Source organism: Salmo salar, chromosome ssa28 (assembly GCF_905237065.1).
Source record: "Salmo salar chromosome ssa28, Ssal_v3.1, whole genome shotgun sequence".
In the NCBI taxonomy this organism is placed as follows: domain Eukaryota; kingdom Metazoa; phylum Chordata; class Actinopteri; order Salmoniformes; family Salmonidae; genus Salmo; species Salmo salar.
The window spans coordinates 26,120,112-26,145,383 of record NC_059469.1 but is presented as its reverse complement, the minus strand read 5'-3'; the positions used below and the strand labels follow the sequence as shown (position 1 = coordinate 26,145,383).

General features: G+C 44.6%; 2 protein-coding genes across 3 annotated transcripts in view; both read right to left on the bottom strand.

Moving 5' to 3' along the window:
* LOC106589707 (inactive heparanase-2) overlaps window positions 1-25,272 on the bottom strand; it is a 258,129-nt gene that overhangs the window by 180,661 nt on the left and 52,196 nt on the right. The gene's annotated exons all lie outside the window — the stretch shown is intronic.
* Window positions 20,049-24,359, bottom strand: LOC123731437 (trichohyalin-like). Its single transcript, XM_045710125.1, has one exon. The coding sequence runs from the start codon at window positions 24,123-24,125 to the stop codon at window positions 20,436-20,438; it is 3,690 nt and encodes a 1,229-aa protein (XP_045566081.1). The 5' UTR covers window positions 24,126-24,359; the 3' UTR covers window positions 20,049-20,435.

Genomic DNA, 25,272 nt, shown 5'->3' with positions numbered 1-25,272 from the left:
AGGTTAATGTCTCTCTCTCTCTCTCTCTCTACTAAAGCAGGTTAATGTCTCTCTCTCTCTCTCTCTCTACTACAGCAGGTTAATGTCTCTCTCTCTCTCTCTACTACAGCAGGTTAATGTCTCTCTCTCTCTCTACTACAGCAGGTTAATGTCTCTCTCTCTCTCTCTCTACTACAGCAGGTGAATGTCTCTCTCTCTCTCTACTACAGCAGGTTAATGTCTCTCTCTCTCTCTCTCTACTACAGCAGGTGAATGTCTCTCTCTCTCTCTCTACTACAGCAGGTGAATGTCTCTCTCTCTCTCTCTACTTCAGCAGGTGAATGCTCTCTCTCTCTACTACAGCAGGTTAATGTCTCTCTCTCTCTCTCTCTACTACAGCAGGTTAATGTCTCTCTCTCTCTCTCTCTCTCTACTACAGCAGGTTAATGTCTCTCTCTCTCTCTCTCTACTACAGCAGGTGAATGTTCTCTCTCTCTCTCTACTACAGCAGGTGAATGTCTCTCTCTCTCTCTACTACAGCAGGTTAATGTCTCTCTCTCTCTCTCTACTACAGCAGGTGAATGTCTCTCTCTCTCTACTACAGCAGGTTAATGTCTCTCTCTCTCTCTCTTACAGCAGGTTAATGTCTCTCTCTCTCTACTACAGCAGGTTAATGTCTCTCTCTCTCTCTCTCTACTACAGCAGGTTAATGTCTCTCTCTCTCTCTACTACAGCAGGTTAATGTCTCTCTCTCTCTCTCTCTCTCTACTACAGCAGGTGAATGTCTCTCTCTCTCTCTCTACTACAGCAGGTTAATGTCTCTCTCTCTCTCTCTCTCTACTACAGCAGGTTAATGTCCCTCTCTCTCTCTCTCTACTACAGCAGGTTAATGTCTCTCTCTCTTTCTCTCTCTCTCTACTACAGCAGGTTAATGTCTCTCTCTCTCTCTCTCTCTACTACAGCAGGTTAATGTCTCTCTCTCTCTCTACTACAGCAGGTGAATGTCTCTCTCTCTCTCTACTACAGCAGGTTAATGTCTCTCTCTCTCTCTCTCTCTACTACAGCAGGTTAATGTCTCTCTCTCTCTACTACAGCAGGTTAATGTCTCTCTCTCTCTCTCTCTACTACAGCAGGTTAATGTCTCTCTCTCTCTCTCTACTACAGCAGGTTAATGTTCTCTCTCTCTCTACTACAGCAGGTTAATGTCTCTCTCTCTCTCTCTACTACAGCAGGTTAATGTCTCTCTCTCTCTCTCTACTACAGCAGGTTAATGTCTCTCTCTCTCTCTCTCTACTACAGCAGGTTAATGCTTTCTCTCTCTCTCTCTCTACTACAGCAGGTGAATGTCTCTCTCTCTCTCTCTCTACTACAGCAGGTGAATGTCTCTCTCTCTCTCTACTACAGCAGGTGAATGTCTCTCTCTCTCTCTCTACTACAGCAGGTGAATGTCTCTCTCTCTCTACTACAGCAGGTTAATGTCTCTCTCTCTCTACTACAGCAGGTGAATGTCTCTCTCTCTCTCTCTACTACAGCAGGTGAATGTCTCTCTCTCTCTACTACAGCAGGTTAATGTCTCTCTCTCTCTCTCTCTCTACTACAGCAGGTTAATGCCCTCTCTCTCTCTCTCTCTACTACAGCAGGTTAATGTCTCTCTCTCTCTCTCTACTACAGCAGGTTAATGTCTCTCTCTCTCTCTACTACAGCAGGTGAATGTCTCTCTCTCTCTCTACTACAGCAGGTGAATGTCTCTCTCTCTCTCTCTCTACTACAGCAGGTGAATGTCTCTCTCTCTCTACTACAGCAGGTTAATGTCTCTCTCTCTCTCTCTACTACAGCAGGTTAATGTCTCTCTCTCTCTCTACTACAGCAGGTTAATGTCTCTCTCTCTCTACTACAGCAGGTTAATGTCTCTCTCTCTCTCTCTCTACTACAGCAGGTTAATGTCTCTCTCTCTCTCTACTACAGCAGGTTAATGTTTTCTCTCTCTCTCTCTCTCTACTACAGCAGGTTAATATCTATCTCTCTCTCTACTACAGCAGGTTAATGTCTCTCTCTCTCTCTCTCTACTACAGCAGGTTAATGTCTCTCTCTCTCTCTCTCTCTACTACAGCAGGTTAATGTTCTCTCTCTCTCTCTCTCTCTCTACTACAGCAGGTTAATGTCTCTCTCTCTCTCTCTCTACTACAGCAGGTTAATGTCTCTCTCTCTCTCTACTACAGCAGGTGAATGTCTCTCTCTCTCTCTACTACAGCAGGTTAATGTCTCTCTCTCTCTCTCTCTACTACAGCAGGTGAATGTCTCTCTCTCTCTACTACAGCAGGTTAATGTCTCTCTCTCTCTCTCTACTACAGCAGGTTAATGTCTCTCTCTCTCTCTCTACTACAGCAGGTTAATGTCTCTCTCTCTCTACTACAGCAGGTTAATGTCTCTCTCTCTCTCTCTCTACTACAGCAGGTTAATGTCTCTCTCTCTCTCTCTACTACAGCAGGTTAATGTCTCTCTCTCTCTCTCTCTCTACTACAGCAGGTTAATGTCTCTCTCTCTCTCTCTCTACTACAGCAGGTGAATGTCTCTCTCTCTCTCTCTCTCTCTCTCTACTACAGCAGGTTAATGTCTCTCTCTCTCTCTCTACTACAGCAGGTTAATGTCTCTCTCTCTCTCTACTACAGCAGGTTAATGTCTCTCTCTCTCTCTCTACTACAGCAGGTGAATGTCTCTCTCTCTCTCTCTACTACAGCAGGTTAATGCTCTCTCTCTCTCTCTCTCTCTCTACTACAGCAGGTTAATGTCTTCTCTCTCTCTCTACTACAGCAGGTTAATGTCTTCTCTCTCTCTCTCTCTCTCTCTACTAAAGCAGGTTAATGTCTCTCTCTCTCTCTCTCTACTACAGCAGGTTAATGCTCTCTCTCTCTCTCTACTACAGCAGGTGAATGTCTCTCTCTCTCTCTCTACTACAGCAGGTTAATGTCTCTCTCTCTCTCTCTCTACTACAGCAGGTGAATGTCTCTCTCTCTCTCTCTCTCTCTCTACTACAGCAGGTGAATGTCTCTCTCTCTCTCTACTACAGCAGGTGAATGTCTCTCTCTCTCTCTCTACTTCAGCAGGTGAATGTCTCTCTCTCTCTACTACAGCAGGTTAATGTCTCTCTCTCTCTCTCTACTACAGCAGGTTAACGTCTCTCTCTCTCTACTACAGCAGGTTAATGTCTCTCTCTCTCTCTACTACAGCAGGTTAATGTCTCTCTCTCTCTCTCTACTACAGCAGGTTAATGTCTCTCTCTCTCTCTACTACAGCAGGTTAATGTCTCTCTCTCTCTCTCTCTCTCTCTCTACTAGCAGGTGAATGTCTCTCTCTCTCTCTACTACAGCAGGTTAATGTCTCTCTCTCTCTCTCTCTCTCTCTACTACAGCAGGTTAATGTCTCTCTCTCTCTACTACAGCAGGTTAATGTCTCTCTCTCTCCCTCTCTCTCTCTCTCCTATAGCAGGTGAATGTCTCTCTCTCTCTCTCTCTCTACTACAGCAGGTTAATGTCTCTCTCTCTCTCTCTCTCTCTCTCTACTACAGCAGGTTAATGTCTCTCTCTCTCTACTACAGCAGGTGAATGTCTCTCTCTCTCTCTACTACAGCAGGTTAATGTCTCTCTCTCTCTCTACTACAGCAGGTGAATGTCTCTCTCTCTCTACTACAGCAGGTGAATGTCTCTCTCTCTACTACAGCAGGTGAATGTCTCTCTCTCTTTCTACAACAGCAGGTTAATGTCTCTCTCTCTCTACTACAGCATGTGAATGTCTCTCTCTCTCTCTCTACTACAGCAGGTGAATGTCTCTCTCTCTTTCTACTACAGCAGGTGAATGTCTCTCTCTCTCTCGACTACAGCAGGTTAATGTGTCTCTCTCTCTCTCTCTACTAAAGGTGAATGTCTCTCTCTCTCTCTCTACTACAGCAGGTTAATGTCTCTCTCTCTCTCTCTCTCTCTCTCTACTACAGCAGGTTAATGTGTCTCTCTCTCTCTACTACAGCAGGTTAATGTCTCTCTCTCTCTCTACTACAGCAGGTTAATGTCTCTCTCTCTCTACTACAGCAGGTTAATGTCTCTCTCTCTCTCTACTACAGCAGGTTAATGTCTCTCTCTCTCTCTCTCCCTACTACAGCAGGTTAATGTGTCTCTCTCTCTCTACTACAGCAGGTTAATGCTCTCTCTCTCTCTCTACTACAGCAGGTTAATGTCTCTCTCTCTCTACTACAGCAGGTTAATGTCTCTCTCTCTCTCTCTACTACAGCAGGTTAATGTCTCTCTCTCTCTCTCTACTACAGCAGGTTAATGTCTCTCTCTCTCTCTACTACAGCAGGTTAATGTCTCTCTCTCTCTACTACAGCAGGTTAATGTCTCTCTCTCTCTACTACAGCAGGTTAATGTCTCTCTCTCTCTCTCTACTACAGCAGGTTAATGTCTCTCTCTCTCTCTACTACAGCAGGTTAATGTCTCTCTCTCTCTCTCTACTAAAGCAGGTTAATGTCTCTCTCTCTCTCTCTCTACTACAGCCGGTTAATGTCTCTCTCTCTCTCTCTACTACAGCAGGTTAATGTCTCTCTCTCTCTCACTACTACAGCAGGTTAATGTCTCTCTCTCTCTCTCTCTACTACAGCAGGTGAATGTCTCTCTCTCTCTACTACAGCAGGTTAATGTCTCTCTCTCTCTCTCTCTCTCTCTCTACTACAGCAGGTGAATGTCTCTCTCTCTCTCTCTCTACTACAGCAGGTGAATGTCTCTCTCTCTCTCTCTACTTCAGCAGGTGAATGTCTCTCTCTCTCTACTACAGCAGGTTAATGTCTCTCTCTCTCTCTACTACAGCAGGTTAACGTCTCTCTCTCTCTACTACAGCAGGTTAATGTCTCTCTCTCTCTCTACTACAGCAGGTTAATGTCTCTCTCTCTCTCTCTACTACAGCAGGTTAATGTCTCTCTCTCTCTCTACTACAGCAGGTTAATGTCTCTCTCTCTCTCTCTCCTACAGCAGGTGAATGTCTCTTTCTCTCTCTACTACAGCAGGTTAATGTTCTCTCTCTCTCTCTCTCTCTCTACTACAGCAGGTTAATGTCTCTCTCTCTCTCTACTACAGCAGGTTAATGTCTCTCTCTCTCTCTCTCTCTCTCCTACAGCAGGTGAATGTCTCTCTCTCTCTCTCTCTCTACTACAGCAGGTGAATGTCTCTCTCTCTCTCTCTCTCTCTCTCTACTACAGCAGGTTAATGTCTCTCTCTCTCTCTCTCTCTCTACTACAGCAGGTTAATGTCTCTCTCTCTCTCTACTACAGCAGGTTAATGTCTCTCTCTCTCTCTACTACAGCAGGTGAATGTCTCTCTCTCTCTCTACTACAGCAGGTTAATGTCTCTCTCTCTCTCTACTACAGCAGGTTAATGTCTCTCTCTCTCTCTCTCTACTACAGCAGGTTAATGTCTCTCTCTCTCTCTCTCTCTACTACAGCAGGTTAATGTCTCTCTCTCTCTCTCTACTACAGCAGGTGAATGTCTCTCTCTCTCTCTCTCTCTCTACTACAGCAGGTTAATGTCTCTCTCTCTCTACTACAGCAGGTTAATGTCTCTCTCTCTCTCTCTCTCTACTACAGCAGGTTAATGTCTCTCTCTCTCTCTACTACAGCAGGTTAATGTCTCCTCTCTCTCTCTCTCTACTACAGCAGGTGAATGTCTCTCTCTCTCTCTCTACTACAGCAGGTTAATGTCTCTCTCTCTCTACTACAGCAGGTTAATGTCTCTCTCTCTCTCTCTCTACTACAGCAGGTTAATGTCTCTCTCTCTCTCTCTCTCTACTACAGCAGGTTAATGTCTCTCTCTCTCTCTCTACTACAGCAGGTGAATGTCTCTCTCTCTCTCTCTCTCTACTACAGCAGGTTAATGTCTCTCTCTCTACTAAAGCAGGTTAATGTCTCTCTCTCTCTCTACTACAGCAGGTGAATGTCTCTCTCTCTCTACTACAGCAGGTTAATGTCTCTCTCTCTCTCTACTACAGCAGGTTAATGTCTCTCTCTCTCTCTCTACTACAGCAGGTGAATGTCTCTCTCTCTCTCTCTCTCTCTCTCTCTCTCTCTACTACAGCAGGTTAATGTCTCTCTCTCTCTACTAAAGCAGGTTAATGTCTCTCTCTCTCTCTCTCTACTACAGCAGGTTAATGTCTCTCTCTCTCTCTCTACTACAGCAGGTTAATGTCTCTCTCTCTCTCTCTCTCTACTACAGCAGGTGAATGTCTCTCTCTCTCTCTCTCTACTACAGCAGGTTAATGTCTCTCTCTCTCTCTCTCTACTACAGCAGGTTAATGTCTCTCTCTCTCTCTCTCTACTACAGCAGGTTAATGTCTCTCTCTCTCTCTCTCTCTACTACAGCAGGTTAATGTCTCTCTCTCTCTCTCTACTACAGCAGGTGAATGTCTCTCTCTCTCTCTCTCTCTACTACAGCAGGTTAATGTCTCTCTCTCTACTAAAGCAGGTTAATGTCTCTCTCTCTCTCTCTACTACAGCAGGTGAATGTCTCTCTCTCTCTACTACAGCAGGTTAATGCTCTCTCTCTCTCTACTACAGCAGGTTAATGTTCTCTCTCTCTCTCTCTACTACAGCAGGTGAATGTTCTCTCTCTCTCTCTCTCTCTCTCTCTCTCTACTACAGCAGGTGAATGTCTCTCTCTCTACTAAAGCAGGTTAATGTCTCTCTCTCTCTCTCTCTACTACAGCAGGTTAATGCTCTCTCTCTCTCTACTACAGCAGGTTAATGTCTCTCTCTCTCTCTACTACAGCAGGTTAATGTCTCTCTCTCTCTCACTACTACAGCAGGTTAATGTCTCTCTCTCTCTCTCTCTACTACAGCAGGTGAATGTCTCTCTCTCTCTCTACTACAGCAGGTTAATGTCTCTCTCTCTCTCTCTCTACTACAGCAGGTGAATGTCTCTCTCTCTCTCTACTACAGCAGGTGAATGTCTCTCTCTCTCTCTCTACTTCAGCAGGTGAATGTCTCTCTCTCTACTAAAGCAGGTTAATGTCTCTCTCTCTCTCTCTCTCTACTACAGCAGGTTAATGTCTCTCTCTCTCTCTCTCTCTCTCTCTACTACAGCAGGTTAATGTCTCTCTCTCTCTCTCTCTACTACAGCAGGTTAATGTCTCTCTCTCTCTCTCTCTACTACAGCAGGTTAATGTCTCTCTCTCTCTCTACTACAGCAGGTTAATGTTCTCTCTCTCTCTCTCTACTACAGCAGGTGAATGTTCTCTCTCGCTCTACTACAGCAGGTTAATGTCTCTCTCTCTCTCTCTACTACAGCAGGTTAATGTCTCTCTCTCTCTCTACTACAGCAGGTTAATGTCTCTCTCTCTCTCTCTACTACAGCAGGTTAATGTCTCTCTCTCTCTCTACTACAGCAGGTTAATGTCTCTCTCTCTCTCTCTCTCTCTCTACTACAGCAGGTTAATGCTCTCTCTCTCTCTACTACAGCAGGTTAATGTCTCTCTCTCTCTCTCTCTCTCTACTACAGCAGGTAAATGTCTCTCTCTCTCTCTCTCTCTCTCTCTCTACTACAGCAGGTTAATGTCTCTCTCTCTCTCTCTCTCTACTACAGCAGGTTAATGTCTCTCTCTCTCTCTCTCTACTACAGCAGGTTAATGTCTCTCTCTCTCTCTACTACAGCAGGTGAATGTCTCTCTCTCTCTCTACTACAGCAGGTTAATGTCTCTCTCTCTCTCTCTCTCTACTACAGCAGGTGAATGTCTCTCTCTCTCTACTACAGCAGGTTAATGTCTCTCTCTCTCTCTCTCTAATACAGCAGGTTAATGTCTCTCTCTCTCTCTCTACTACAGCAGGTTAATGTCTCTCTCTCTCTACTACAGCAGGTTAATGTCTCTCTCTCTCTCTCTCTACTACAGCAGGTTAATGTCTCTCTCTCTCTCTCTCTACTACAGCAGGTTAATGTCTCTCTCTCTCTCTCTCTCTACTACAGCAGGTTAATGTCTCTCTCTCTCTCACTACTACAGCAGGTTAATGTCTCTCTCTCTCTCTCTCTACTACAGCAGGTGAATGTCTCTCTCTCTCTCTACTACAGCAGGTGAATGTCTCTCTCTCTCTCTACTACAGCAGGTGAATGTCTCTCTCTCTCTCTCTACTTCAGCAGGTGAATGTCTCTCTCTCTCTACTACAGCAGGTTAATGTCTCTCTCTCTACTAAAGCAGGTTAATGTCTCTCTCTCTCTCTCTACTACAGCAGGTGAATGTCTCTCTCTCTCTACTACAGCAGGTTAATGTCTCTCTCTCTCTCTCTCTCTACTACAGCAGGTTAATGTTCTCTCTCTCTCTCTCTCTCTCTACTACAGCAGGTTAATGTCTCTCTCTCTCTCTCTCTACTACAGCAGGTTAATGTCTCTCTCTCTCTCTACTACAGCAGGTGAATGTCTCTCTCTCTCTCTACTACAGCAGGTTAATGTCTCTCTCTCTCTCTCTCTACTACAGCAGGTGAATGTCTCTCTCTCTCTACTACAGCAGGTTAATGTCTCTCTCTCTCTCTCTAATACAGCAGGTTAATGTCTCTCTCTCTCTCTACTACAGCAGGTTAATGTCTCTCTCTCTCTACTACAGCAGGTTAATGTCTCTCTCTCTCTCTCTCTACTACAGCAGGTTAATGTCTCTCTCTCTCTCTCTACTACAGCAGGTTAATGTTCTCTCTCTCTCTCTCTCTCTCTCTACTACAGCAGGTTAATGTTCTCTCTCTCTCTCTACTACAGCAGGTTAATGTCTCTCTCTCTCTCTCTCTCTACTACAGCAGGTTAATGTCTCTCTCTCTCTCTCTCTCTCTACTACAGCAGGTTAATGTCTCTCTCTCTCTCTCTCTCTCTCTCTACTACAGCAGGTTAATGTCTCTCTCTCTCTCTCTCTACTACAGCAGGTTAATGTCTCTCTCTCTCTCTACTACAGCAGGTGAATGTCTCTCTCTCTCTCTACTACAGCAGGTTAATGTCTCTCTCTCTCTCTCTCTACTACAGCAGGTGAATGTCTCTCTCTCTCTACTACAGCAGGTTAATGTCTCTCTCTCTCTCTCTAATACAGCAGGTTAATGTCTCTCTCTCTCTCTCTCTACTACAGCAGGTTAATGTCTCTCTCTCTCTCTACTACAGCAGGTTAATGTCTCTCTCTCTCTCTCTCTACTACAGCAGGTTAATGTCTCTCTCTCTCTCTCTCTACTACAGCAGGTTAATGTCTCTCTCTCTCTCTCTCTCTACTACAGCAGGTTAATGTCTCTCTCTCTCTCTCTCTACTACAGCAGGTGAATGTCTCTCTCTCTCTCTCTCTCTCTCTCTCTACTACAGCAGGTTAATGTCTCTCTCTCTCTACTACAGCAGGTTAATGTCTCTCTTTCTCTCTCTACTACAGCAGGTTAATGTCTCTCTCTCTCTCTCTACTACAGCAGGTGAAATGTCTCTCTCTCTCTCTACTACAGCAGGTTAATGTCTCTCTCTCTCTCTCTCTCTCTCTCTACTACAGCAGGTTAATGTGTCTCTCTCTCTCTACTACAGCAGGTTATGTCTCTCTCTCTCTACTACAGCAGGTTAATGTCTCTCTCTCTCTCTCTCTACTACAGCAGGTTAATGTCTCTCTCTCTCTCTCTACTACAGCAGGTTAATGTCTCTCTCTCTCTCACTACTACAGCAGGTTAATGTTCTCTCTCTCTCTCTCTACTACAGCAGGTGAATGTTCTCTCTCTCTCTCTCTCTCTCTCTACTACAGCAGGTGAATGTCTCTCTCTCTCTCTACTACAGCAGGTGAATGTCTCTCTCTCTCTCTCTACTTCAGCAGGTGAATGTCTCTCTCTCTCTACTACAGCAGGTTAATGTTCTCTCTCTCTCTCTCTACTACAGCAGGTTAACGTCTCTCTCTCTCTACTACAGCAGGTGAATGTCTCTCTCTCTCTCTACTACAGCAGGTTAATGTCTCTCTCTCTCTCTCTACTACAGCAGGTTAATGTCTCTCTCTCTCTCTCTACTACAGCAGGTTAATGTTCTCTCTCTCTCTCTCTCTCTACTACAGCAGGTGAATGTCTCTCTCTCTCTCTACTACAGCAGGTTAATGTCTCTCTCTCTCTCTCTCTCTCTCTACTACAGCAGGTTAATGTCTCTCTCTCTCTCTACTACAGCAGGTTAATGTCTCTCTCTCTCCTCTCTCTCTCTCTACTAGCAGGTGAATGTCTCTCTCTCTCTCTCTCTCTACTACAGCAGGTTAATGTCTCTCTCTCTCTCTCTCTCTCTCTACTACAGCAGGTTAATGTCTCTATCTCTCTACTACAGCAGGTTAATGTCTCTCTCTCTCTCTACTACAGCAGGTTAATGTCTCTCTCTCTCTCTCTCTACTACAGCAGGTGAATGTCTCTCTCTCTCTACTACAGCAGGTTAATGTCTCTCTCTCTCTCTCTCTAATACAGCAGGTTAATGTCTCTCTCTCTCTCTCTACTACAGCAGGTTAATGTCTCTCTCTCTCTCTACTACAGCAGGTTAATGTCTCTCTCTCTCTCTCTCTACTACAGCAGGTTAATGTCTCTCTCTCTCTCTCTCTACTACAGCAGGTTAATGTCTCTCTCTCTCTCTCTCTCTACTACAGCAGGTTAATGTCTCTCTCTCTCTCTCTACTACAGCAGGTGAATGTCTCTCTCTCTCTCTCTCTCTCTCTCTCTCTACTACAGCAGGTTAATGTCTCTCTCTCTCTACTAAAGCAGGTTAATGCTCTCTCTCTCTCTCTACTACAGCAGGTGAATGTCTCTCTCTCTCTCTCTACTACAGCAGGTTAATGTCTCTCTCTCTCTCTCTCTACTACAGCAGGTTAATGTCTCTCTCTCTCTCTCTACTACAGCAGGTTAATGTCTCTCTCTCTCTCTCTCTCTCTCTCTACTACAAGCAGGTTAATGTCTCTCTCTCTCTCTACTACAGCAGGTTAATGTCTCTCTCTCTCTACTACAGCAGGTTAATGTCTCTCTCTCTCTCTCTCTACTACAGCAGGTTAATGTTCTCTCTCTCTCTCTCTACTACAGCAGGTTAATGCTCTCTCTCTCTCTCTACTACAGCAGGTGAATGTCTCTCTCTCTCTACTACAGCAGGTTAATGTCTCTCTCTCTCTACTACAGCAGGTTAATGTCTCTCTCTCTCTCTCTACTACAGCAGGTGAATGTCTCTCTCTCTCTCTCTCTACTACAGCAGGTTAATGCTTTTCTCTCTCTCTCTCTCTCTCTCTACTACAGCAGGTTAATGTCTCTCTCTCTCTCTACTACAGCAGGTTAATGTCTCTCTCTCTCTCTCTCTACTACAGCAGGTGAATGTCTCTCTCTCTCTCTCTCTCTCTCTCTACTACAGCAGGTGAATGTCTCTCTCTCTCTCTACTACAGCAGGTTAATGTCTCTCTCTCTCTCTCTACTACAGCAGGTTAATGTCTCTCTCTCTCTCTACTACAGCAGGTTAATGTCTCTCTCTCTCTCTACTACAGCAGGTTAATGTCTCTCTCTCTCTCTCTACTACAGCAGGTTAATGTCTCTCTCTCTCTCTCTACTACAGCAGGTTAATGTCTCTCTCTCTCTCTACTACAGCAGGTTAATGTCTCTCTCTCTCTCTCTCTATCTACAGCAGGTTAATGTCTCTCTCTCTCTCTACTACAGCAGGTTAATGTCTCTCTCTCTCTCTCTCTCTCTCTACTACAGCAGGTTAATGTCTCTCTCTCTCTACTACAGCAGGTTAATGTCTCTCTCTCTCTCTCTCTCTCCTACAGCAGGTGAATGTCTCTCTCTCTCTCTCTCTCTCTACTACAGCAGGTTAATGTCTCTCTCTCTCTCTCTCTCTACTACAGCAGGTTAATGTCTCTCTCTCTCTCTACTACAGCAGGTTAATGTCTCTCTCTCTCTCTACTACAGCAGGTTAATGTCTCTCTCTCTCTCTCTCTACTACAGCAGGTGAATGTCTCTCTCTCTCTACTACAGCAGGTTAATGTTCTCTCTCTCTCTCTCTAATACAGCAGGTTAATGTTCTCTCTCTCTCTCTCTACTACAGCAGGTTAATGTCTCTCTCTCTCTCTACTACAGCAGGTTAATGTCTCTCTCTCTCTCTCTCTACTACAGCAGGTTAATGTCTCTCTCTCTCTCTCTACTACAGCAGGTTAATGTCTCTCTCTCTCTCTCTCTCTACTACAGCAGGTTAATGTCTCTCTCTCTCTCTCTCTACTACAGCAGGTGAATGTTCTCTCTCTCTCTCTCTCTCTCTCTCTACTACAGCAGGTTAATGTCTCTCTCTCTACTACAGCAGGTTAATGTCTCTCTCTCTCTCTCTACTACAGCAGGTGAATGTCTCTCTCTCTCTACTACAGCAGGTTAATGTCTCTCTCTCTCTCTCTCTACTACAGCAGGTTAATGTTCTCTCTCTCTCTCTCTACTACAGCAGGTGAATGTCTCTCTCTCTCTCTCTCTCTCTCTCTCTACTACAGCAGGTTAATGTCTCTCTACTAAAGCAGGTTAATGTCTCTCTCTCTCTCTCTACTACAGCAGGTTAATGTCTCTCTCTCTCTACTAAAGCAGGTTAATGTCTCTCTCTCTCTCTCTACTACAGCAGGTTAATGTCTCTCTCTCTCTCTACTACAGCAGGTTAATGTCTCTCTCTCTCTCTCTACTACAGCAGGTTAATGTCTCTCTCTCTCTCTCTCTACTACAGCAGGTTAATGTCTCTCTCTCTCTACTACAGCAGGTTAATGTCTCTCTCTCTCTCTCTACTACAGCAGGTTAATGTCTCTCTCTCTCTCTCTACTACAGCAGGTGAATGTCTCTCTCTCTCTCTACTACAGCAGGTTAATGTCTCTCTCTCTCTCTCTCTCTCTCTACTACAGCAGGTTAATGTCTCTCTCTCTCTCTACTACAGCAGGTTAATGTCTCTCTCTCTCTCTCTACTACAGCAGGTTAATGTCTCTCTCTCTCTCTCTCTCTCTCTCTACTAAAGCAGGTTAATGTCTCTCTCTCTCTCTCTCTACTACAGCAGGTTAATGTCTCTCTCTCTCTCTCTACTACAGCAGGTTAATGTCTCTCTCTCTCTCTCTACTACAGCAGGTTAATGTCTCTCTCTCTCTCTCTCTACTACAGCAGGTGAATGTTCTCTCTCTCTCTCTCTCTCTCTCTACTACAGCAGGTTAATGCTCTCTCTCTCTCTACTACAGCAGGTTAATGTCTCTCTCTCTCTCTCTACTACAGCAGGTGAATGTCTCTCTCTCTCTCTACTACAGCAGGTTAATGTCTCTCTCTCTCTCTCTCTACTACAGCAGGTTAATGCGCTCTCTCTCTCTCTACTACAGCAGGTTAATGTCTCTCTCTCTCTCTCTACTACAGCAGGTTAATGTCTCTCTCTCTCTCTCTACTACAGCAGGTTAATGTCTCTCTCTCTCTCTACTACAGCAGGTTAATGTCTCTCTCTCTCTCTCTCTACTATAGCAGGTGAATGTCTCTCTCTCTCTCTACTACAGCAGGTTAATGTCTCTCTCTCTCTCTCTCTCTCTCTCTACTACAGCAGGTTAATGTCTCTCTCTCTCTACTACAGCAGGTTAATGTCTCTCTCTCTCTCTCTCTCTCCTATAGCAGGTGAATGTCTCTCTCTCTCTCTCTCTCTCTACTACAGCAGGTTAATGTTCTCTCTCTCTCTCTCTCTCTACTACAGCAGGTTAATGTCTCTCTCTCTCTCTACTACAGCAGGTGAATGTCTCTCTCTCTCTCTACTACAGCAGGTTAATGTCTCTCTCTCTCTCTCTCTACTACAGCAGGTGAATGTCTCTCTCTCTACTACAGCAGGTTAATGTCTCTCTCTCTCTCTCTAATACAGCAGGTTAATGTCTCTCTCTCTCTCTCTACTACAGCAGGTTAATGTCTCTCTCTCTCTACTACAGCAGGTTAATGTCTCTCTCTCTCTCTCTCTACTACAGCAGGTTAATGTCTCTCTCTCTCTCTCTCTACTACAGCAGGTTAATGTCTCTCTCTCTCTCTCTCTCTCTACTACAGCAGGTTAATGTCTCTCTCTCTCTCTCTACTACAGCAGGTGAATGTCTCTCTCTCTCTCTCTCTCTCTCTCTCTACTACAGCAGGTTAATGTCTCTCTCTCTACTAAAGCAGGTTAATGTCTCTCTCTCTCTCTCTACTACAGCAGGTGAATGTCTCTCTCTCTCTACTACAGCAGGTTAATGTCTCTCTCTCTCTCTCTCTACTACAGCAGGTTAATGTCTCTCTCTCTCTCTCTACTACAGCAGGTGAATGTCTCTCTCTCTCTCTCTCTCTCTACTACAGCAGGTTAATGTCTCTCTACTAAAGCAGGTTAATGTCTCCCTCTCTCTCTCTACTACAGCAGGTGAATGTCTCTCTCTCTCTACTACAGCAGGTTAATGTCTCTCTCTCTCTCTACTACAGCAGGTTATTCTCTCTCTCTCTACTAAAGCAGGTTAATGTCTCTCTCTCTCTCTCTCTACTACAGCAGGTTAATGTCTCTCTCTCTCTCTCTACTACAGCAGGTTAATGTCTCTCTCTCTCTCACTACTACAGCAGGTTAATGTCTCTCTCTCTCTCTCTCTACTACAGCAGGTGAATGTCTCTCTCTCTCTCTCTCTACTACAGCAGGTGAATGTCTCTCTCTCTCTCTCTACTTCAGCAGGTGAATGTCTCTCTCTCTCTACTACAGCAGGTTAATGTCTCTCTCTCTCTCTACTACAGCAGGTTAATGTCTCTCTCTCTCTCTCTCTCTCTCCTATAGCAGGTGAATGTCTCTCTCTCTCTCTCTCTACTACAGCAGGTTTGTGTCTCTCTCTCTCTACTACAGCAGGTGAATGTTCTCTCTCTCTCTCTCTCTCTCTCTACTACAGCAGGTGAATGTCTCTCTCTCTCTCTCTACTACAGCAGGTGAATGTCTCTCTCTCTGTCTACTACAGCAGGTGAATGTCTCTCTCTCTCTCTACTTCAGCAGGTGAATGTCTCTCTCTCTCTCTCTCTCTCTACTATAGCAGGTTAATGTCTCTCTCTCTCTCTCTCTCTCTCTACTACAGCAGGTTAATGTCTCTCTCTCTCTACTACAGCAGGTTAATGTCTCTCTCTCTCTCTCTCTACTACAGCAGGTTAATGTCTCTCTGTCTCTCTCTCTACTACAGCAGGTTAATGTCTCTCTCTCTCTACTACAGCAGGTTAATGTCTCTCTCTCGCTCTCTACTACAGCAGGTTAATGTCTCTCTCTCTCTCTACTACAGCAGGTTAATGTCTCTATCTCTCTACTACAGCAGGTTAATGTCTCTATCTCTCTACTACAGCAGGTTAATGTCTCTCTCTCTCTACTACAGCAGGTTAATGTCTCTCTCGCTCTCTACTACAGCAGGTTAATGTCTCTCTCTCTCTCTACTACAGCAGGTTAATGTCTCTATCTCTCTCTACTACAGCAGGTTAATGTCTCTCTCGCTCTCTCTCTCTCTCTACTACAGCAGGTTAATGTCTCTCTCTCTCTACTACAGCAGGTTAATGTCTCTCTCTCTCTCTACTACAGCAGGTGAATGTCTCTCTCTCTCTCTCTCTCTACTACAGCAGGTTAATGTCTCTCTCTCTCTCTCTCTCTACTACAGCAGGTTAATGTCTCTATCTCTCTACTACAGCAGGTTAATGTCTCTATCTCTCTACTACAGCAGGTTAATGTCTCTCTCTCTCTACTACAGCAGGTGAATGTCTCTCTCTCTCTCTCTCTCTCTCTACTACAGCAGGTGAATGTCTCTCTCTCTCTACTACAGCAGGTTAATGTCTCTCTCTCTCTACTACAGCAGGTTAATGTCTCTCTCTCTCTCTACTACAGCAGGTGAATGTCTCTCTCTCTCTCTCTCTCTCTCTACTACAGCAGGTGAATGTCTCTCTCTCTCTACTACAGCAGGTTAATGTCTCTCTCTCTCTCTACTACAGCAGGTTAATGTCTCTCTCTCTCTCTCTCTCTACTGCAGCAGTTGTGTTCGGAAATGCACGGGCCCTTCCGGGCAAGTCTGTTAAAATTACACATTACTGAGTCCCCTGACCATGGACTGTAGTAGGGCATGATGGGTGGAGGAGGGCTTGCGGAATTGATGGATTCAAGGGGCGTTATGTCTGAGTTAGTGGTACAATGTGAGGGGTGTGAAGTTAGCATCCCTACCCAGCTGTTAAAGGGGAACTACACTCATTTAGTATTGTTTTCATTAGTCCACTGTTCATAATACAGTCCCAAAATGTTTTGCAGGTCAGCTGTCAAGTTTCCACGTTATTGGACTTTCAAGAAGCAAAGTGACTCTGGCCACACCATGATGATGCAGAGGACAGAGGCTGTCTACACACCACTCATTAATACAGAGGCTGTCTACACACCACTCATTAATACAGAGGCTGTCTACACACCACTCATTAAGACAGAGGCTGTCTACACACCACTCATTAATACAGAGGCTGTCTACACACCACTCATTAAGACTGAGGCTGTCTACACACCACTCATTAATACAGAGGCTGTCTACACACCACTCATTAATACAGAGGCTGTCTACACACCACTCATTAAGACAGAGGCTGTCTACACACCACTCATTAATACAGAGGCTGTCTACACACCACTCATTAAGACTGAGGCTGTCTACACACCACTCATTAATACAGAGGCTGTCTACACACCACTCATTAAGACTGAGGCTGTCTACACACCACTCATTAAGACAGAGGCTGTCTACACACCACTCATTAATACAGAGGCTGTCTACACACCACTCATTAATACAGAGGCTGTCTACACACCACTCATTAATACAGAGGCTGTCTACACACCACTCATTAATACAGAGGCTGTCTACACACCACTCATTAATACAGAGGCTGTCTACACACCACTCATTAAGACTGAGGCTGTCTACACACCACTCATTAAGACTGAGGCTGTCTACACACCACTCATTAAGACAGAGGCTGTCTACACACCACTCATTAATACAGAGGCTGTCTACACACCACTCATTAAGACAGAGGCTGGCTACACACCACTCATTAATACAGAGGCTGGCTACACACCACTCATTAATACAGAGGCTGTCTACACACCACTCATTAAGACAGAGGCTGTCTACACACCACTCATTAAGACTGAGGCTGTCTACACACCACTCATTAAGACAGAGGCTGTCTACACACCACTCATTAAGACAGAGGCTGTCTACACACCACTCATTAAGACTGAGGCTGGCTACACACCACTCATTAATACAGAGGCTGTCTACACACCACTCATTAATACAGAGGCTGTCTACACACCACTCATTAAGACAGAGGCTGTCTACACACCACTCATTAAGACTGAGGCTGGCTACACACCACTCATTAAGACAGAGGCTGTCTACACACCACTCATTAAGACAGAGGCTGTCTACACACCACTCATTAAGACAGAGGCTGTCTACACACCACTCATTAAGACAGAGGCTGTCTACACACCACTCATTAAGACAGAGGCTGTCTACACACCACTCATTAAGACAGAGGCTGTCTACACACCACTCATTAATACAGAGGCTGTCTACACACCACTCATTAAGACAGAGGCTGGCTACACACCACTCATTAAGACAGAGGCTGTCTACACACCACTCATTAATACAGAGGCTGTCTACACACCACTCATTAAGACTGAGGCTGGCTACACACCACTCATTAAGACAGAGGCTGGCTACACACCACTCATTAAGACAGAGGCTGTCTACACACCACTCATTAAGACAGAGGCTGGCTACACACCACTCATTAAGACAGAGGCTGGCTACACACCACTCATTAAGACAGAGGCTGTATCTACATACCACTCATTAAGACAGAGGCTGGCTACACACCACTCATTAAGACAGAGGCTGTATCTACATACCACTCATTAAGACAGAGGCTGTATCTACATACCACTCATTAAGACAGAGGCTGGCTACACACCACTCATTAAGACAGAGGCTGTATCTACATACCACTCATTAAGACAGAGGCTGGCTACACACCACTCATTAAGACAGAGGCTGTATCTACATACCACTCATTAAGACAGAGGCTGTATCTACATACCACTCATTAAGACAGAGGCTGGCTACACACCACTCATTAAGACAGAGGCTGTCTACACACCACTCATTAAGACAGAGGCTGTCTACACACCACTCATTAAGACAGAGGCTGTCTACACACCACTCATTAAGACAGAGGCTGTCTACACACCACTCATTAAGACAGAGGCTGTCTACACACCACTCATTAAGACAGAGGCTGTCTACACACCACTCATTAAGACAGAGGCTGTCTACACACCACTCATTAAGACAGAGGCTGTCTACACACCACTCATTAATACAGAGGCTGTCTACACACCACTCATTAAGACAGAGGCTGTCTCTACACACCACTCATTAATACAGAGGCTGTCTACACACCACTCATTAAGACAGAGGCTGTCTCTACACCACTCATTAAGACTGAGGCTGTCTCTACACACCACTCATTAAGACTGAGGCTGTCTACACACCACTCATTAAGACAGAGGCTGTCTACACACCACTCATTAAGACAGAGGCTGTCTACACACCACTCATTAAGACTGAGGCTGTCTACACACCACTCATTAAGACTGAGTCTGTCTACACACCACTCATTAAGACAGAGGCTGTCTACACACCACTCATTAAGACATAGGCTGTCTACACACCACTCATTAAGACAGAGGCTGTCTACACACCACTCATTAAGACAGAGGCTGTATCTACACAGCACTCATTAAGACAGAGGCTGTATCTACACACCACTCATTAAGACAGAGGCTGTCTACACACCACTCATTAAGACAGAGGCTGTATCTACACACCATTCATTAAGACAGAGACTGTCTCTACACACCACTCATTAAGACAGAGGCTGTCTACACACCACACATTAAGACAGAGGCTGTCTACACACCACTCATTAAGTCAGAGGCTGTCTACACACCACTCATTAAGACAGAGGCTGTCTACACACCACTCATTAAGACAGAGGCTGTATCTACACACCACTCATTAAGACAGAGGCTGTCTACACACCACTCATTAATACAGAGGCTGTCTACACACCACTCATTAAGACAGAGGCTGTCTACACACCACTCATTAAGACAGAGGCAGGGGGCACAGGAAGCAGGCTGCTAGAGAGAGGAAGGAGAGGGGGGAGATGGAGAAGACGGGATAGAGGGAGGAGAGGGGGAGGAGGGGGGAAATGGAAGAGATGGGGAAAGATGGAAGGGAGGGTTAGAGAGGTAGGAGAGGGGGAGATGGGAGAGAGGTAGGAGAGGGGGAGATGGGATAGAGGGAGGAGAGTGGAAGGAGAGGGGGAGAGCAGGAAGAGGGAGGAGAGGGGAGAGCAGGAGGAGGGGGAGAGATGTAGGAGAGGGGGAGAGCAGGAGGAGGGGAGGAGAGTGGGAGGAGAGGGGGAGAGCAGGAGGAGGGAGGAGAGTGGGAGGAGAGGGGGAGAGCAGGAGGAGGGAGGAGAGTGGGAGGAGAGGGGGAGAGCAGGAGGAGGGAGGAGAGTGGGAGGAGAGGGGAAAGCAGGAGGAGGGGGGAGAGAGGGAAGTGAGGGGGAGAGAGGGAGGAGAGCGTGAGAGATGGGAAAGGTAGATAGGGAAAGAGAGGGAGGAGAGAGGGAGGAGATAGGCAGAGGAGTTGGAGAGAGGGAGGAAAGGGGGAGAGAGGGGAGGAGAGGGAAGAGAGACTGAGAAGTGAGGAATGAGGGTGGAGAAGGGTGGAGAAGGGGAGAGAGGGGAACAGAGGGAGGGGAAGAGAGGGAGACCCTGAAGCTATAGGTCTGTGATGAGGTCCAGACTGGTTCAATAAGCTAATGACATTACAGAGGTATCCTGAACTCAGCTCCCTAGGGTGTGTGTGTGTGTGTGTGTGTGTGTGTGTGTGTGTGTGTGTGTGTGTGTGTGTGTGTGTGTGTGTGTGTGTGTGTGTGTGTGTGTGTGTGTGTGTGTGTGTGTGTGTGTGTGTGTGTGTGTGTGTGCGGTTGTGCATTGTCTGCACTCATCTGCCTAAATGTTAAGGTCCCACTTTAAGCGAACCACAAGTTATAAAGGCTTTATATAGCATACAGTAATACATGTCTATATGTACACAGACCTTATGTTGAAGTGTCAGAGTGTGGTCAGAACACATTCTTTCACATGTAATAAAGCATAGCCTTTTTAGGGATTCACATAGTGTGGCAATGCACCCTACATAGGGAGTTGTTATGTCACACTTTATAAATCATTTATACAGTATGACATTAGTTTATAGATGATTGGTGAAGCATTTATATTGTGTTTATGAAGACTTTATGTATACATTATAAAGTTGTTGTTCGTTTAAACTGGGACAAACAATAACTAATCCAGTCTTATTGAGATAAATGGTACATTAGAGAATAAACCAGCCAGGGTCTCTGGAAACTTCTGATGTTTCTCCCTAAAGGACTTCAGTAGTTCCTGCTGATGTTTCTCCCTAAAGGACTTCAGTAGTTCCTGCTGATGTTTCTCCCTAAAGGACTTCAGTAGTTCCTGCTGATGTTTCTCCCTACAGGACTTCAGTAGTTCCTGCTGAAGTTTCTCCCTAAAGGACTTCAGTAGTTCCTGCTGATGTTTCTCCCTAAAGGACTTCAGTAGTTCCTGCTGATGTTTCTCCCTAAAGGACTTCAGTAGTTCCTGCTGATGTTTCTCCCTAAAGGACTTCAGTAGTTCCTGCTGATGTTTCTCCCTACAGGACTTCAGTAGTTCCTGCTGATGTTTCTCCCTAAAGGACTTCAGTAGTTCCTGCTGATGTTTCTCCCTAAAGGACTTCAGTAGTTCCTGCTGATGTTTCTCCCTAAAGGACTTCAGTAGTTCCTGCTGATGTTTCTCCCTAAAGGACTTCAGTAGTTCCTGCTGATGTTTCTCCCTACAGGACTTCAGTAGTTCCTGCTGATGTTTCTCCCTACAGGACTTCAGTAGTTCCTGCTGATGTTTCTCCCTAAAGGACTTCAGTAGTTCCTGCTGATGTTTCTCCCTACAGGACTTCAGTAGTTCCTGCTGATGTTTCTCCCTAAAGGACTTCAGTAGTTCCTGCTGATGTTTCTCCCTAAAGGACTTCAGTAGTTCCTGCTGATGTTTCTCCCTAAAGGACTTCAGTAGTTCCTGCTGATGTTTCTCCCTAAAGGACTTCAGTAGTTCTTGCTGATGTTTCTCCCTAAAGGACTTCAGTAGTTCCTGCTGATGTTTCTCCCTACAGGACTTCAGTAGTTCCTGCTGATGTTTCTCCCTACAGGACTTCAGTAGTTCCTGCTGATGTTTCTCCCTAAAGGACTTCAGTAGTTCCTGCTGATGTTTCTCCCTAAAGGACTTCAGTAGTTCCTGCTGATGTTTCTCCCTAAAGGACTTCAGTAGTTCCTGCTGATGTTTCTCCCTAAAGGACTTCAGTAGTTCCTGCTGATGTTTCTCCCTAAAGGACTTCAGTAGTTCCTGCTGATGTTTCTCCCTAAAGGACTTCAGTAGTTCCTGCTGATGTTTCTCCCTAAAGGACTTCAGTAGTTCCTGCTGATGTTTCTCCCTAAAGGACTTCAGTAGTTCCTGCTGATGTTTCTCCCTAAAGGACTTCAGTAGTTCTTGCTGATGTTTCTCCCTACAGGACTTCAGTAGTTCCTGCTGATGTTTCTCCCTAAAGGACTTCAGTAGTTCCTGCTGATGTTTCTCCCTAAAGGACTTCAGTAGTTCCTGCTGATGTTTCTCCCTAAAGGACTTCAGTAGTTCCTGCTGATGTTTCTCCCTACAGGACTTCAGTAGTTCCTGCTGATGTTTCTCCCTACAGGACTTCAGTAGTTCCTGCTGATGTTTCTCCCTACAGGACTTCAGTAGTTCCTGCTGATGTTTCTCCCTAAAGGACTTCAGTAGTTCCTGCTGATGTTTCTCCCTAAAGGACTTCAGTAGTTCCTGCTGATGTTTCTCCCTAAAGGACTTCAGTAGTTCCTGCTGATGTTTCTCCCTAAAGGACTTCAGTAGTTCCTTCTGATGTTTCTCCCTAAAGGACTTCAGTAGTTCCTGCTGATGTTTCTCCCTAAAGGACTTCAGTAGTTCCTGCTGATGTTTCTCCCTAAAGGACTTCAGTAGTTCCTGCTGATGTTTCTCCCTAAAGGACTTCAGTAGTTCCTGCTGATGTTTCTCCCTAAAGGACTTCAGTAGTTCCTGCTGATGTTTCTCCCTAAAGGACTTCAGTAGTTCTTGCTGATGTTTCTCCCTAAAGGACTTCAGTAGTTCTTGCTGATGTTTCTCCCTAAAGGACTTCAGTAGTTCCTGCTGATGTTTCTCCCTACAGGACTTCAGTAGTTCCTGCTGATGTTTCTCCCTACAGGACTTCAGTAGTTCCTGCTGATGTTTCTCCCTAAAGGACTTCAGTAGTTCCTGCTGATGTTTCTCCCTAAAGGACTTCAGTAGTTCCTGCTGATGTTTCTCCCTACAGGACTTCAGTAGTTCCTGCTGATGTTTCTCCCTAAAGGACTTCAGTAGTTCCTGCTGATGTTTCTCCCTAAAGGACTTCAGTAGTTCCTGCTGATGTTTCTCCCTACAGGACTTCAGTAGTTCCTGCTGATGTTTCTCCCTAAAGGACTTCAGTAGTTCCTGCTGATGTTTCTCCCTAAAGGACTTCAGTAGTTCCTTCTGATGTTTCTCCCTAAAGGACTTCAGTAGTTCCTGCTGATGTTTCTCCCTACAGGATTTCAGTAGTTCCTGCTGATGTTTCTCCCTACAGGACTTCAGTAGTTCTTGCTGATGTTTCTCCCTAAAGGACTTCAGTAGTTCCTGCTGATGTTTCTCCCTAAAGGACTTCAGTAGTTCCTGCTGATGTTTCTCCCTACAGGACTTCAGTAGTTCCTGCTGATGTTTCTCCCTAAAGGACTTCAGTAGTTCCTGCTGATGTTTCTCCCTACAGGACTTCAGTAGTTCCTGCTGATGTTTCTCCCTAAAGGACTTCAGTAGTTCCTGCTGATGTTTCTCCCTAAAGGACTTCAGTAGTTCCTTCTGATGTTTCTCCCTAAAGGACTTCAGTAGTTCCTGCTGATGTTTCTCCCTACAGGATTTCAGTAGTTCCTGCTGATGTTTCTCCCTACAGGACTTCAGTAGTTCCTGCTGATGTTTCTCCCTAAAGGACTTCAGTAGTTCTTGCTGATGTTTCTCCCTAAAGGACTTCAGTAGTTCCTGCTGATGTTTCTCCCTAAAGGACTTCAGTAGTTCCTGCTGATGTTTCTCCCTAAAGGACTTCAGTAGTTCCTGCTGATGTTTCTCCCTAAAGGACTTCAGTAGTTCCTGCTGATGTTTCTCCCTAAAGGACTTCAGTAGTTCCTGCTGATGTTTCTCCCTACAGGACTTCAGTAGTTCCTGCTGATGTTTCTCCCTACAGGACTTCAGTAGTTCCTGCTGATGTTTCTCCCTAAAGGACTTCAGTAGTTCCTGCTGATGTTTCTCCCTAAAGGACTTCAGTAGTTCCTGCTGATGTTTCTCCCTAAAGGACTTCAGTAGTTCCTGCTGATGTTTCTCCCTAAAGGACTTCAGTAGTTGTTGCTGATGTTTCTCCCTAAAGGACTTCAGTAGTTCCTGCTGATGTTTCTCCCTAAAGGACTTCAGTAGTTCCTGCTGATGTTTCTCCCTAAAGGACTTCAGTAGTTCCTGCTGATGTTTCTCCCTAAAGGACTTCAGTAGTTCCTGCTGATGTTTCTCCCTAAAGGACTTCAGTAGTTCCTGCTGATGTTTCTCCCTAAAGGACTTCAGTAGTTCCTGCTGATGTTTCTCCCTAAAGGACTTCAGTAGTTCCTGCTGATGTTTCTCCCTAAAGGACTTCAGTAGTTCCTGCTGATGTTTCTCCCTAAAGGACTTCAGTAGTTCCTGCTGATGTTTCTCCCTAAAGGACTTCAGTAGTTCTTGCTGATGTTTCTCCCTAAAGGACTTCAGTAGTTCCTGCCAGTGTTTCCTCATTTTACAGACACACACAGACAGACACACATTACGGCTCCGAGCGCCGCTCATATTCCCCCAGACTAACCCTGCTAAAAGCATTATTCCCCAAAAAAATCGATCCTGGACTTGGCGAGAACTGACGTGAGGAATTCTATCTCTGTCAATATAATTTGTCAAAGTATGACAGCTCAATGCGTTGTTAAGACTAGCACATGTATCAGCTTATAAAGATTGAAATGAATAGCCAAAGCCCTGAATTAGGTAAATGATCCAATATGGTAGGATGAATAATGCAGCTACTTTAGACAACACAAAGACCTCTAGCTGTCACAGACATGTCCATGAAGAGCTCTCTACTTATCATTTAGTTAACCATCTGAGCCTATTCTACTCTCTTCAACTATGTTTCTATTCAATTCCATTATATTCCATTGTGTTTCTATTCTATGCCATTGTTTTTCTGCTATATTATTTTCCATTGTGTTTCTATTCAATTATATTATTTTCCATTGTGTTTCTATTCAATTCTACTCTGTTCTATTATACTGAGTTTCTATTCTATTCCACTGTGTTTCTATTCTATTATATAACAGTGTGTTTCTATTCTATTCCACTGTGTTTCTATTCTATTATATAACATTGTATTTCTATTATATTCTATTCCACGGTGTTTCTATTCTATTCTATTCCACTGTGTTTCTATTCTATTATATAACACTGTGTTTCTATTCTATTATATAACATTGTGTTTCTATTCTATTCCACTGTGTTTCTATTCTATTATATAACATTGTGATTATATTATATAGCATTGTGTTTCTATTCTATTATATTCCACTGTGTTTCTATTATATTATATAACATTGTGTTTCTATTCTATTCCACTGTGTTTTTATTCTATTCTATTCCATGGTGTTTCTATGAAATTACATTACATTCTATTGCATTGTGTTTCTCATTAAGTGATAATGCCTGAGAAGCCAGTGTTTGGAGGATATATTGGCATGTGTGTTGAGATTTGTATAAACCTTGCTGTCTGTCTCTCTGACATTTGCAACATTGTTTCAAAATTCTAATTCAATCTCCAGCTGTCCCAAAGTAATAAGAGTCAATTGAAAAAAGGTTCAATGAAACTAAGAGCAGATAGTTTACAGTCCTTCCAGCTTCAGTTTGAAGTGATTTTGTTAGCTGTGTTGTTGGCTAGCTCCTCTGAAGTGATTGTGTTAGCTGTGTTGTTGGCTAGCTC